The 13,453-nt window shown below is 50.5% G+C and overlaps 2 protein-coding genes across 14 annotated transcripts in view; one reads left to right on the top strand and one right to left on the bottom strand.

The window, feature by feature from the left end:
- Positions 1 to 7,979: 7,979 nt before the first annotated feature.
- TMED1 (transmembrane p24 trafficking protein 1) lies at positions 7,980 to 10,588 on the top strand. Its single transcript, XM_036314645.1, has 4 exons — positions 7,980 to 8,221; positions 8,914 to 9,011; positions 9,154 to 9,337; positions 9,998 to 10,588. Exons 1-4 carry the CDS (start codon positions 8,030 to 8,032, stop codon positions 10,214 to 10,216), a joined length of 693 nt encoding a protein of 230 aa, XP_036170538.1. The 5' UTR covers positions 7,980 to 8,029; the 3' UTR covers positions 10,217 to 10,588.
- Positions 10,589 to 10,726: 138 nt separating this feature from the next.
- Positions 10,727 to 13,453, bottom strand: part of DNM2 (dynamin 2) — an 87,353-nt gene continuing 84,626 nt past the window's right edge. For 8 of the 13 annotated variants that reach the window (XM_036314636.1, XM_036314633.1, XM_036314632.1 and 5 more), the window contains 2 exons: positions 13,017 to 13,268; positions 11,557 to 12,471 (listed from right to left, as the gene is read on the bottom strand). In XM_036314636.1, coding sequence (XP_036170529.1) covers positions 12,402 to 12,471; positions 13,017 to 13,268 — 322 coding nt within the window. In that variant the 3' untranslated portion in view covers positions 11,557 to 12,401. Of the gene's footprint in view, positions 11,109 to 11,556; positions 12,472 to 13,016; positions 13,269 to 13,453 lie in introns of those variants that run through there. The other 5 variants (XM_036314635.1, XM_036314640.1, XM_036314641.1 and 2 more) reach the window with 2 other exon arrangements.

The following is a 13,453-nucleotide window of genomic DNA, read 5'->3' as shown; positions in this document are numbered from 1 at the left end:
CATGATCTACTTTGCAGAATAAATTGCCTTCCAGCTCCAGCTCAGAAACTTGCAAAGATTTGTTTGACAAGTAGGTTTGCTTTGCTCTCTAAACACTTCTGTTCAATTAAGTGGGTCCACCTGGAGGTTTACACCCAGGAAGGACATAAACATGTGTACACCAAACACCGAAAAGGACCACTAGACTTTTTTTTCTTTGGACAAAAAACCGTCATTCCAATATCAGGACCTTTGGGCATCATTCTATCATTCTGGTCAAATCCCACTTCTTCAGGTCTCAGCTTACATATCACTTCTGTGAAACCTATCCAGTTCCCTCTGAACTTAGAAAAACCCCTTTGCCGAATTCTCCCATAGTGTCTTGTAATTTTCTTTTATTGTAATTAGTATGCTTGCTGTTTCCAAGGAATCTGTCCATTTCATCTAAGTTGTAGAACTTAGTGGTATAAACTGTTAATGTTTTCTTGTTATCCTTTTAATGTCTGTAGGGTCTGTGGTGATGTCCCATTGGCAACGTAATTTGTGGGTGGTTTTTTTTTCTTCCTTGATTAGTCTTGCTAGAAATTAATGTTTTATTCATCTTTTCAAAGTACTAACTTTTTACTTTGTTATTTTTCTCTATTTTCTGTTTTCTATTTCTTTGCTTTTTGGTCTTATATTTACTTTTTCTTTCTTCGATTTACCTTGTGTCTAATCAACTCTTCTTTTATTAGCTTCTTAAGATGGAAACTTAGATCATTTATTTTTTTCAGCATTTATATTAATCTTCACCCAAGGATATGTTTTTATTGATTTGAAAGAAAGAGGAAGAGAGAGGGAAACATTGATGTGAAACTAACCTTGATCGGTTGCCTCCCATATGTGCCCAGACCGGGGACTGAACCCGAAACCTAGGTTTGTGCCCTGACTAGGAATCGAACCCCAACCTTTTGGTGTATAGAATGATGTTCCAATAAGCTGAGCAGCCCAGATCATTGATTTAAAACCTTTATCTTCTATATAAATGCTTCTATATAAGCATTTAAAGCTATACATTTCCCTCTATGCACTGTTTTAACTACATCTTACACATTTTAATATATTGTGATTCATTATCATTGTTAGAAATAGTATCTTTTTCCCTGTGAATTTTTTCTATGAACCATAGTTTATTTAGGTGTTCCTTAATTTATAAATATTTGGGCTTTTTAAATAACTTACTATTAGTGATCTTTAATTCCTTTGTGGTTAGACAATATACTCCATATAATTTTAATCCTCTGAAATTTATTAATCTTTTAAAAAATATTTTTATTGATTTCAGAGAGGAAGGGAGAGGGAGAGAAAGATAGAAACATCAATGATGAGAATCATTGATCAGCTGCCTCCTGCACACCCCCTACTGGGGATAGGGCCCACAACCCAGGCATATGCCCTTGACTGGAATCGAACCTGGGACCCTTCAGTCCCCAGGCAGACACTCAATCCACTGAGCCAAACCAGCTAGGGAAGAAATTTATTACTTTTTAATGGCCCAGCATATCTTGCTCCACGTTCTATTGGCCCTTAAAATATATAAACAACAGTCTGCAGCTGTTTGATATATCCTGTAAATGCCAATTAGATTAGGTCCAGGTGGTTCACAGAACATGCTTGAATTTACTGAATCCATCCAGCTCTCTTTCTCCAGAGGTGCAGGGAGGGGGTCCTTGTTGTCTGCTGCAGCTTCCCGAAGCCTACCACAGAGCTCGGCATACAGTGAGCCATAAATATTTGGCTGTCTGGCCTGAAAGCCAAAACATATTCATTCGGTCTATTTTTGTGGTTCTATCCTGTGTGTACAGAAGAGTTAAGAGATTCTTGGCTTTGATGGCTAGGAGACAGAATTGAGATTTCTTCCAGATATCTGACTCCAAAAGTCTTGAGAAGGGGGAAGGGCATGCTAGGTGGAGGGAATAATGTGTGTGAAGGAACTTGAATGTAAGGACTTCATCCTGGGAGCATTTAATGTGGTGCAGAAATCTATAACCTGGAATTGTGTTCAGAAAAACAGCAACACATGCCTGTACTGGTCACCTGTCACAGCTGTTGTACTTACGAGGCACCCCTGAGGAGTCATGGACAGGATGAAGGGAAATCAACAAGGAATGGTGACTCCTGGGGTCAGGGAGCTGTGACCAGCCCAGATCTGAAGTTGCTGGGGAGGAAGTGGTCTTGGAATTTGGAGAGAGCTGGAGTTGCAGGCTTTGGTAGAGAGATACAGACCAACAGGTGGGAGCCAGGGGATATATATCTAGGCCTTCCTCCTCTCCAGGCCTCAGATCTCCTGCCAGGGCCAAACTCAAGCAGCCAGATTGATCCAGTGTGTAGAGATCAGCCTTCCAGGGTACAGAGCAGTGTAGGGAAAGGTGAAGAACAGCTCCGGTGGGGGCGGCGCACAAAGATTTCCCAGCACATTCTTAGAATCTTTTGGTTATAATTTCAGGGGAACCCTCACCTCCAGAAACCACTTTGCCAACTCCCGATGGTTGTAAGGACCTCAGGCTAAGATTCTAGGCCAACGCTACAAAGGGAAGAGGGACCCCACATGATGTGGCCTGCACTGACTGCTTCCATCCCCATCACCTCCTTTCTGCTTTGGGGCACTGTTCTTTGTTTGTCTCCTCCTGTCCCTTCTACTTCCAGTCTGAGCTTCAATGCCACCTCCTCAGGGAAGCCCTCCCTGACTCCACCAGGCTAAATGGGTCATACCACCTACAGCCAAGCATTTACTTCTTAGCACCTATGACTACCTAACATCATCTTAGTGGAGCAACAGTAGGATGACAACTCCACCAGGACATGGACAGTTTCTGTTTTATTCACAGCCTCAGACTCTCAGTAAAGATTTGTGGAATAATAGGGGAGGGGGAAGTTTTTGTTTTTGTTTAATCAAGGAACATAAGAATCACCCATTCAGACCCCAGATGTCAGGGAAAATAGAGGAATCAGTAGCTCAAAGGGCCTGTCCCTCCAGAAAAATCGACAAATCGAGCAAAGATAGTCAGAATCAACTTTACCTAACCGCTGGGAAAGAGCTAAAGATTTATCCCAACCACGCCAATGCTCAGTCAGGAAAAAGGCGGTGTGAATGTGGCAGGAAAGCCTTGTGTGTTCCCTGCCCTTCCCTCATCTCCTTGCCCAGCATGGCAGGTCCTGCAGACGGCAGCCTGCGTCCCCGGTTCCGGAGGGAGCAGAAGCCCTCATTCTCACAGTGTCTGTCTGTTCTGACATGTCTGGGGGCTACCTGAGGACGAACTCCAGACACTTGTCTGTTTAGTTCAGAACGTACTCCTAAAAAACAGTGCAAGGCAGCGATTTCCAACCGGTGTGCTGCAAGAATTTTTAAAATATGCAATGCCTGACTATTTAGTCAGGGGCACTGACCTCTTTTCCCTTAGAGCAGTGGTTCTCAACCTTGGCTGCACATTAGAATCACCTGGGAATCTTTAAAATCCTGATTTCTGGGCCTCGTCCTCCGGAGATTCTGTTTCTTTGTTATGGGGTGGGGACACAACATTAGTAACAAAGAAACAGAATTTCCGGAGGATGAGGCCCAGAAGTCAGGATTTTAAAAAGATTCCCAGGTGGTTCTACTGTGCAGCCAGGGTTGAGAACCACTGCCTTAGAGTGTCAAATGAAACCATGACAATAGCCAACACATAATAGCTGTCTGGAGTGCCATTCTGGTTACTAGATGGGATGGGTTGCTGCCTGATTTGTGAATCACTTAATAAAGACAATTAGGTCTTAAAAAAAAATAGCTGCCTTGTGTGATTAAATCAACATTACACCTATTTTTTTGTTGGATCTGCAAAAAATATATTTTTGGTGTGTTTTAGTTTATGTGTGACATAAGATGAAAAAGATTCCAAGAGCATGTGCTGGGGCCAGGGAGAGGTCAATGGGGGGAAAAAAAGGAGACATATGTAATACTTTCAACAATAAAGAATTTAAAATAAGCCCTAGCCGCGTTGGCTCAGTGGACAGAACGTCAACCTGCGGACTAAAGGGTCCCAGGCTGGATTCTGGTCAAGGGCACATGCCCAGGTTGTGGGCTCAATCCCCAGTGGAGAGTGTGCAGGAGGCAGCCAATCAATGATTCTCTCTCATCATTGATGTTTCTATCTCTTGCTCCCTCTTCCTTCCTCTCTGAAATTAATAAAAATATACTTTAAAAAAGAATTTAAAATAAAACAACAACAAAAGATGAAAAGGGTACAAAATCACTGGTATAAGGCAAAAGAAGACCCACAGCCACCTAGGGCAAGATTACAACTGAGAACAATGACAGACAGGCTAGCAGCTGTGAGGAAAAGCTGGGGTGGAAGTTTCTTTGGGTAATTAGAGCATTGAAAAGCACCATATATATTGGGGAATTTAGAAAGCATTGTGCATCCCCAAGGCAGGAAAATGCTCAGAAAGACCTGAAAAGACAAGCTTTCACTCTGGCTAATCTCTAGGTTCCGCACAAACAGGAAGCGAGGGCTGAGGCAGAGCTGGAAATATCCTGGTGAAGCATTAAAACTTCATAGAGCTGCAGAGTGAGAGAGGTTTTTCATTTTTTTTTCTTTCTTCCATTTTCTCTCACAACATATAAAAAATTCATAACTCAACAACAAAAAGAACTCAATTTAAAAATGGACAAAGACTTGAATATACACTTCTCCAAAGAAGATATACAAATGGCCAACAAGCACATGAAAAGATGCTCAACATCACTAGGGAAATGTAAATCAAAACAACATTGAGATACATCTTCGCACCCATTAGGATGGCTATAATAAAAATAAAGTAGAAAATAACGTGTAAAGGACTGGGACCCTCATACATGGTTGGTGGGAATGAAAACGGTGCAGACATTGTGGAAGAGTTTGGCGGTTCCTCAGAAAAGGTAAATGTGGAATTACCATATGATCCAGCAATTCCACTCCTAGGTGTATACCCCAAAGAATTGAAAGCAGATACTTAAACAAATACACACACACACACACACACACACACACACACACACACACACACATTCACAGCAGCATTATCCACAATAGCTAAAATGTCCTTCAGCAGGTGAATGGTTAACCAATTGTGGTGATCCATATAATGGAATACTATTCAGTCATAAAAGGAATTACATACAGATAAATGCTATGAGGATGAACCTTGAAAACATTATGCTAGATGCAATTAGCCAAATGGTCACATATTCCACTTACATGAAAAATCCAGAATCTGTACATTCATATAGGCAGCTTGACAACTGCCAGAAGCTGGGGTGAATGGGGAAATGAGGAGTAACTGCTTAATGGGTACAGGGTTTCCTCTGGGCTGATGTTTTGGAAGTAGGTACAAGTGGAGGTGGCACAACATAATGAATGTACTAAATGTCACTGAGTTATTCCCTGTAAAATGACTTATTTTATGTAATGTGAATTTCATCTCATTACAAAATCCATTGAAAAAGGAATCAGCCCTAGTCAGTTTGGCTTAGTGGATAGAGCGTCAGCCTGCAGACTGAGGGTCCCAGGTTCGATTCCGGTCAAGGGCATATGCCCGGGTTGTGGGCTCGATCCCCAGTGGGGGGTGTGCAGGAGGCAGCCGATCAATGATTCTCTCTCATCATTGATGTTTCTCTCTCTCTCTCTTCCTTCCTCTCAGTAAGTCAATAAAAAAAAATCAATAAAAAATTTTAAAAAAGGAATCAGTGTGCGCTCCTTTTCTCGGGCTTGCACGTTTGCTCTCTTTCTCCTAAACTCTAAAAGCCCCCATGAGACTTGCAACCAGGGCAGCCGTGGGCAGCGACAGCTCGTCCTAGGCGAACCCCGCTGAACCTGTCTCTAAAGCCCCCTTTTCTCTGACTTTTCAGTGAGCGAAAAGCAGTCCCACCTTGGCCCACTTGTGTCACTGACTTTTACTTCTCAGTTATTCCGAAGCCCCGTGTGACTCGCTTCTTCCCTGTGACGTTTCTAGAGTCCAAAGCAGCACGGCCTGGGCTCTCTCCTGTTGCTTCTAAGTCCTTCCTTGGTTTCGGCCTCCAGCTTTGAACATAAAAGAAGGAAAAGGAACCATCCATTCTCCACAACTACTTCAAAATGTTCAAGCAGAGTCTGAATGATAGAAAAACTAGTGAAACAAACAACTGTTCATAAACTGTGACATTACAAAGTGGTATTACTCCACGTTCTTCAAATGCAGGAAGGCGCTGACAGCCAGCAGCTGTATTTAAAGAGTAATTGTCACTATCTGCCAACCTCTCCCCCGTCCTATATGTATATTCAAAATTTCAGCCCTGGCTGGATAGCTCAGTTGGTTAGAGCATCATCCCCATACACCAAGGGGGGTGGGGGGTGGGGGGGCGGGATTCAATGCCCAGTGAGGTCAGGGCACATACAAGAACCAGCCAATGAATGCAAAAATAAGTGGAACAACAAATCAATGTTTCTCTCTCTCTCCCTCTTTAAAACCAGTAAATAAAAGTGAAATTTCTGCCCTAACCTGTTTGGCTCAGTGGATAGAGCGTCGGCCTGCGGACTGAAGGGTCCCAGGTTCGATTCCGGCCAAGGGCATGTACCTTGGTTGCGGGCACATCCCCAGTAGGGGACGTGCAAAAGGCAGCTGATCGATGTTTCTAACTCTCTATCCCTCTCCCTTCCTCTCTGTAAAAAATCAATAAAATATATTTAAAAAAAGAAAATAAAAAAAGGTGAAAGTTTCCGCCTAAACAATTTTTCTAATGTTGAGATGGAACCACCAAGCAGAATCCATTTCTCCCATGACTTCTCTGCTTATCTGTCTGCTTCCCAGAGGGAGGTCGTCTCCGAGTCCTCTAAGCCAGACTGAGGAAGAGATTGAAGGGCTGGATGATAACCTAGACTGTCACAGATATTTATGAGGACCTATGATATACCAAGCACTGAGCCCAATGAGGTGGGCCTCATGTCAGCCCCACTTTACAGCTGAGCCAACTGAGGACCAGCAGGGTGACGGCCGCAAGGGAAGGCGGGGCGTGGTTTGAACTGGGCCCAGGCCCGCACTCTTCGCCTCCTCTCCCCTGTGGACTCGAAAACGGGCCGCCTGAGCCGCTCTGCTGACCTGCTGGCCCCCAAGTCTGAGACCCTCGGGGTGCCCGCTGGGCCAAGTCTATGAACTCTGCAAGGAAAAGCGAGCGCTTGCTCACTGTGGACCAGGCTGCACCTCACTCAGTTCTCATTACCCGCAACTTCCAGGTGAGGAAACGGATAGAGTGACGACGGTTCCAAGGCACAAAAGGAATGAGGAGTCGGGCTTCGAAGCTGAGGCTTTGTTCAGAGACCAGAGATAATATGACACCCCCGTTAATACGGACGATTCTCTGCGCCCCCAGCCCCCCACCCCAGCCGAGCCTTTTCATAGGCGAGCCCTACGGGTCCCTTGCAGGGCCACGCCCGTCCTCTATTTGGCCCCGTTCTAGCCTGACAAGATGGTCCCACGGTCTTCACGCGTGGCCTACTCTGGGGAAACCGCTCAGTGGTTCTCAACCTTCTGGCCCTTTAAATACAGTTCCTCATGTTGTGACCCAATCATAAAATTATCTTCGTTGCTACTATTATGAATCATAATGTAAATATCTGATATGCAGGATGGCCTTAGGTGACCCCTGTGAAAGGGCCCATGGACCGCTAAAGGGGTCGCGACCCACAGGCTGAGAACCGCTGAAGAAGGACCCGACCGCCTCCACTTTAGTTGTCTTAATGTTTGCCTGAGAAGAACGTAATATTGTTACTTATTTTTGTCATTTTCCTTCACCAGCAATTGAAACTGAAAATGGGGGTCTTTTAGAAAAAAAGTCTAGAAGGTTGAATGTTTTCGGGCACACCAGGCATTCATTTGGGCAGCTACACCCTCAGGAGGTCCTACACTCCCAACTCCGCTGGTTTCGCATAACGGGCAGAAGCAGCTACCAATGAGCTCCGCTGAGTGCAGAGGGGGCAGGGCTAGCCCTTAAAGGAGCCACGACCCATTAGGAGACCATAGGATGATCCAGATGATGGCGGCCAGCGCGGCCTTAGCCTTGGCCCTGGGGCTCCTACTGCCATCAGCGGGGGTGAGAGGGGCCGGGCCCCCACCGATACAGGACGGCGAGTTCACATTCCTGCTGCCTGCGGGGAGAAAGCAATGTTTCTACCAGTCCGCGCCGGCCAACGCAAGCCTCGAGACCGAGTACCAGGTAGAGGGACCTGGGCCGGAGAGCGAGCGGGGCCAAGGGGAGAGGGCGTGGCCAAGCAGCTACTGCAAGGCTGGCCTTAAAGAGGAAAGGGGCGGGCGCCTGTGCGTAAGAGCGTGGGGGCGGGATCTTACGAAGGGGACGGGCGCAGCGCGTGGGAGCAGAAGGGGTGGGAGTAAAGGACGGAGGCGGGGCTAGGGGACGACAGCCTGGAGGCGGGCCGTCGGGAAGAATAGCGCCCTTCAGAGGGTCGGGCCCCCGTGGGCGTGACCAAAATGTTGTGGCGGATTGAAGAGGTTGGTGGGCGTGGCTAGGATGCGCTATGAGAAACGGCGAGATCTACATTTTGGGGGGCTTGGGCTAAAGGCTGAACTGGGTCGTCTCCTTTGGGGCATGATCAAGTCAGGGGCGTGGCCAGGCTTGGCCGATGAAGTACTTCCCACGGGGGCGGGGGCGTTGCCAGAGGAAAGAGCTGATCCCAAAGCTGTCATATCGAGGGGGGGCAGAGCCAAGGCAGTGGGCGTGGCCTGGAGGACTGGTGGGGCAGGACCTGGTTGCAGGTGTGGGTGTCAGTCATCGCTCAGGTAGGCTCTTAGCGGTCTGTATGGGTCTGCTCGGTGGTCCAGCCCTGGCCTCCTCTGGCAGGTGTTCTTGGCCTACTTCTAGCCCTCCACCTGCTCTTACCTGCCCCCCAGGTGATCGCAGGTGCTGGGCTGGATGTGGATTTCACGCTGGAGAGCCCTCGGGGTGTGCTGCTGGTCAGTGAGTCCCGCAAGGCAGATGGGGTGCACACGTGAGTTAAGTCCTGCTGCCTGCTGGGGTTCGGTTACAGCCCTGCCCCTCCCCATTGGCCTCCGGTTACCGCCCTGCCTGTTTCTCAAAGTCCGGCTGGCGGCCATTCAGGGTCATGTCTGTGTGTCTGCCTATCTGCCCAGGGTAGAACCCACGGAGGCTGGGGACTACAAGCTGTGCTTCGACAACTCCTTCAGCACAATCTCCGAGAAGCTGGTGTTCTTCGAACTCATCTTTGACAGCCTGCAGGATGATGAGGAGGTCGAAGGCTGGGCAGAGGTCGTGGAGCCTGAGGAGATGCTGGATGTCAAAATGGAGGACATCAAGGTGTGCACAGGTTGAGAAGAGTCCTCCCAGATCTCTGGCATTGCGCTGTGTGCCCCTGCCCTCTAACCTTGGCTGGGGTCCTCCTTGGCCTGGCCCAGCCTTTCCTACCAGTGATGCCCCCAACTTAATTAACAGTAGCAGCTCAGTTAAAAATCATAGCACATTTCTAGGTGTAAATCCTGATTTTAAGGGCTTAAATAACTCATTAAATCTCCATAACCACCCTATGAATTAAGCAGTGTGCTCAAATCATCCCCAATTTTATTGAGGCACAGGATGGCTAAGTAACTGTTATAAGGCCACACAGCTAGCAACTGGCAGCGCCAATATTTGAAACTAGGCAGTCTGGCTTCAGCAAACTGTGCTGTTATCCGCTAGTAAATACATTCATTTTTTTAAAAAAATACATTCTTTACACTTATGTAAGCATTCAGTTCTCACAATTCTGAGGCACTTGAGTCCCAGGGAGTTCATTAACTTGCTCATAGTTTCACAGCCAGTGAATGGCAGAGTGAGGGTTTAGATTCAAGCAGGCAGCCTGGTCAGTCTGTGCTCTCAGCTCTCTCCTTGACCAACAGACTCTCACCCCATTTCCCCGTTTTATCAGTCTCTGCTCCCCAAAGGACAGAGGCCTGACCCTGCTCCCTCCTTGCCCCACAGGAGTCTATCGAGACCATGAGGACACGCCTGGAGCGCAGCATCCAGATGCTGACCCTGCTGCGAGCCTTGGAAGCACGGGACCGCAACCTGCAGGAGGGCAACCTGGAACGGGTCACCTTCTGGTCGGCCGTGAACGTGGCCGTGCTGCTGCTGGTGGCTGTGCTGCAGGTCTGCACACTCAAGCGCTTCTTCCAGGATAAGCGCCCGGTGCCTACGTAGCCCGTCCCTGAAGAACAGGGAAAAGCAACGGCAGCAGGGTGCATGTGTGTGTGACGTAGTTTCCTGTGAGAAGCGAGGCTGTATATTCGGGGCCTGAGGTGTGGCCCGTGTCTTCCCTTCCAGGCCAGAATACTGGCTGGCTTGCAGGCCTGGGCCATCCAGAAGGGGTAGCTCAGTGACTGCATCTGCTTTCCTGGAAATTGTGCGTGGGGGGCACTGCAGCATTTGAATGCAACCCTGGGATTTTCTGGCCCCGCCTGTCCCCTGAATGTGCCTTAGCCTGAGCCTTCCAGTTGCACCACCACTGCCTGGTGCAGAATGGGATCCAGGAAGCTAACTTTTTCTTCCCTCCCGCACTGGCCCTATGAGCCAGGACATGGAGGGAGGAAGCTTGCTGCTCACGGAACCCCATGCCTTCCTTCCCCTTCTTGTCGCTCCACCTGGGGCCTGTTGCTGCTGCTGAGAAGGACTGTTCATGCCGGAGCTGGGAAGGAGACTCAGCTTGCAGTGTTCTTGCCAGGACAGTCGCTTTATTGACAGGAAGGAGCCGGCCCCTTGGCCCAGCAGGGGCTAGGTGTGAGGTCTGGTAACAGAATTCCAGGAGCGGGGCTTGCAAGTCCTTCTGCCCCTCCTACTCTCCCTGCAGGGGCCCCAGACAGGGCTGAGGGGTAGCCTGACCGAAGCCCATACAGGAGCCTCACAGAACAAAGGGTGGTTTGGCCTGGGGACTGGAGCCAATAAATTATGATCAGAAAATCACACAGCCTGGTGATTGGGGCTCAGGGACACCGGCCAGGACAGACCTGCCCCCAAGAGGGCAGCCAGGCAGGCGGGAGGGGTCTCTCACGAAGCTCAGAAGAAGGGTCTGGCGGGAGCCGATGGAGGTGGTCGCCTGGGCATAAGAGAAAAATCAGAAAGCAAAGTTTAACTGTGTCCCCGGCTGGGCCAGAAGGCCTGGGGCCCCAAGAAGGGGGAGAGGGGGCCTGGGGGAAGTGCTCAGGACTTCAGGGCAGAGTGCCTGACCACGGCAGTTTGGGGTGGAAGGCCAGGATTCCTTCTCCCATCAGGGATCTGGATGCCCGCTCCAGGCCTCAGTGTGGTGGGGGGGAGGGGGGGTATTTTCCTCCAGTCCTGAGATGTTATGGGTAGTAAAAGCTCTCCCCTCTAGAGCACGAATTCCTCTGGAATGAGTCCTCCCCACAAGAGCAGCCCCCTCATGAGTAAGGTGTGGGGGAGGCTGTGGTGGAAAGGGTGGGGTCCTCATTGGAGGCCTTCTTGGGGGAAGGCAAGCAGTCCACACCCTCAGCCTGAACGCCAACACAAAAGGCCCACACAGCAGCCACCAGAAGCTTCTTCCCTTTATTTTAGTTTATTAATAGGATACAGAGTGCAGGCACTTACAGTGGTCAACCCGAGCGAACAGTGAGCGAGGTCTGCTCAGAGAGTGGCCACCGGGGGCCCGCCCCATGTAGGAGGCCAGGGTAGGAGCCAAGGGGCTCCCAAAGCCTCCCAACCCACTCAGCCCTCAACCCAGGCCACTCTGGGGACCCAGGAGGAGGAGGAGGGGTGGAGGGAGGGGAAGAGAGAGCGAGGCCAGCGGAGCTGAGGGTTCCAGACCTGGCAAAGGCACCTCTGGCAGCCAAGGCTGGGCCGTGCAGTTAATACGGCCAAGAAAGGAATATGTACAACGTGGGCAGGGCGGGCAGCACTGGAGCGGCTCCTGTCTTGCCACCAGGAGCTCCCACTGCTGAGATGTGGACACATTCCTTGCACCCCAGCAAGGACTAAGCGTACAGGCGCCTTTGGTGCCCAGATTCCAGAAGGCCTGGTCTACTCAGGCTTTCTAGGCCTGAGAAGCCCCTGGGTGAGTCCCTGTTATACCAGCCGGGATCCCTTGTTCAAGATGGTGCTCAGGGTCCAGTTTCCTCCTCTGCTACCTCAGGCCTCATCCCCCAAAGTGCAACACCCAAGTTCCCCCCATACTGAGGATCCAGGGCCCCTCAGTGCTATGTCCAGCTGGGGGTAGGGGCCAGGCCCGCCCCCGGCCAGGCCAGGGTTAGGAAAGACTCAGGGAGCCTGGGCCTGGCATGGGGATGAGAGGGCCAGGGGCGGCGGAGGGGCCCAGATCAACAAAGCTCCTGCACTGAGGGTGCACAGGGAGCCCTCGAGAAAATGCCCCTGCAGCCTAGTCGAGCAGGGAAGGCTCGGATGGGCGGATAATGGTGGGCCGGCTGGGCGCAGCCGGGGGTCTTCTGCTGCAAAGAGAATAAAGACAGGGAGGGGGAGATGGCAGTGAGGCTGGAAGCAGGGTAATGAGGACCCAGGCCCCACCACCACCCCCTCCCAGGTTGCTGCCCTTTGCTAGATGCTCTGAAGGCGGCCAGGAATGAGTCTGTCAAGCCTAGGCGTTGGTAGCCTGCAGTCACTCACTTGCTGTGTGACCCTGGGTAGTCCCCCACCCGCCCTGGACCTCGTGTTCCTCACAGGACAAGTGGGGAGAAGAGAGCTTGGCCTGCAAGGTGGGGAGAGGCAGGGCAGGGTTATGCCCTGACTGATGTGTGTCCTCAGTAAAGAAGCAAAGGCCAGGGGAAGAGGCCCCATGTGAGGGTCCCAAGCTGTGTGGCAGAAGACAGGCCTGCAGCCGTGGAGTCATCTGACTCCGGAACTTTGGGCAGTTGACTTGGCCTCTCTGGGCCTCAGTTTTCCCACCAGTCAAATGGAGATGCCAGTGACTCCTCTACTCCCTGCAGGGTTCAGGCCAGTGGCACTAGATGGTAGGCAACCAGGGGGCCAGCCTTACCTGGGCACTCCGGGGGGGATGCCGGGTGGAATCCGAGCGGGCCGAGACGGGATCTGAGGCGGGGCCATGAAGGGGTCATTATTGGCAAACACGCTCTGGGGTATGGGCCGGGATGGGATGGGAGGCGCTGAGAAGGAGGCTGCTGGCCCCACCGGCACAGGCATCAGGGGAGGCCCTGGAGTGGGGCCCCTCACTGCTGGGGGCCTTCCTGGGGGGTGCACGCTGGACACAGGTCGCCGCTGCGGAATGGGGCTGCGGAAGAAAGAGGGTATGAGCTGGAAATAGTGGGCAGGAACACCAGCCATGCCCATTAGACACAGAAGCCAGAGGTGGGCTGGGGCTGCTGACCCCAATGGCCTCCTCTGTAATGGGCTGGGACAAGCTACGACTCAGGGAGATATGAGTGAACGCCTGGTCCTAGACAAGGGGCAGTGCAA

The sequence above is a fragment of the Myotis myotis genome, unplaced genomic scaffold (genome assembly GCF_014108235.1).
Source record: "Myotis myotis isolate mMyoMyo1 unplaced genomic scaffold, mMyoMyo1.p scaffold_m19_p_6, whole genome shotgun sequence".
NCBI lineage: Eukaryota > Metazoa > Chordata > Mammalia > Chiroptera > Vespertilionidae > Myotis > Myotis myotis.
The sequence above is the reverse complement of the archived record's forward strand: the minus strand, read 5'-3'. Positions and strand labels throughout refer to the sequence as shown.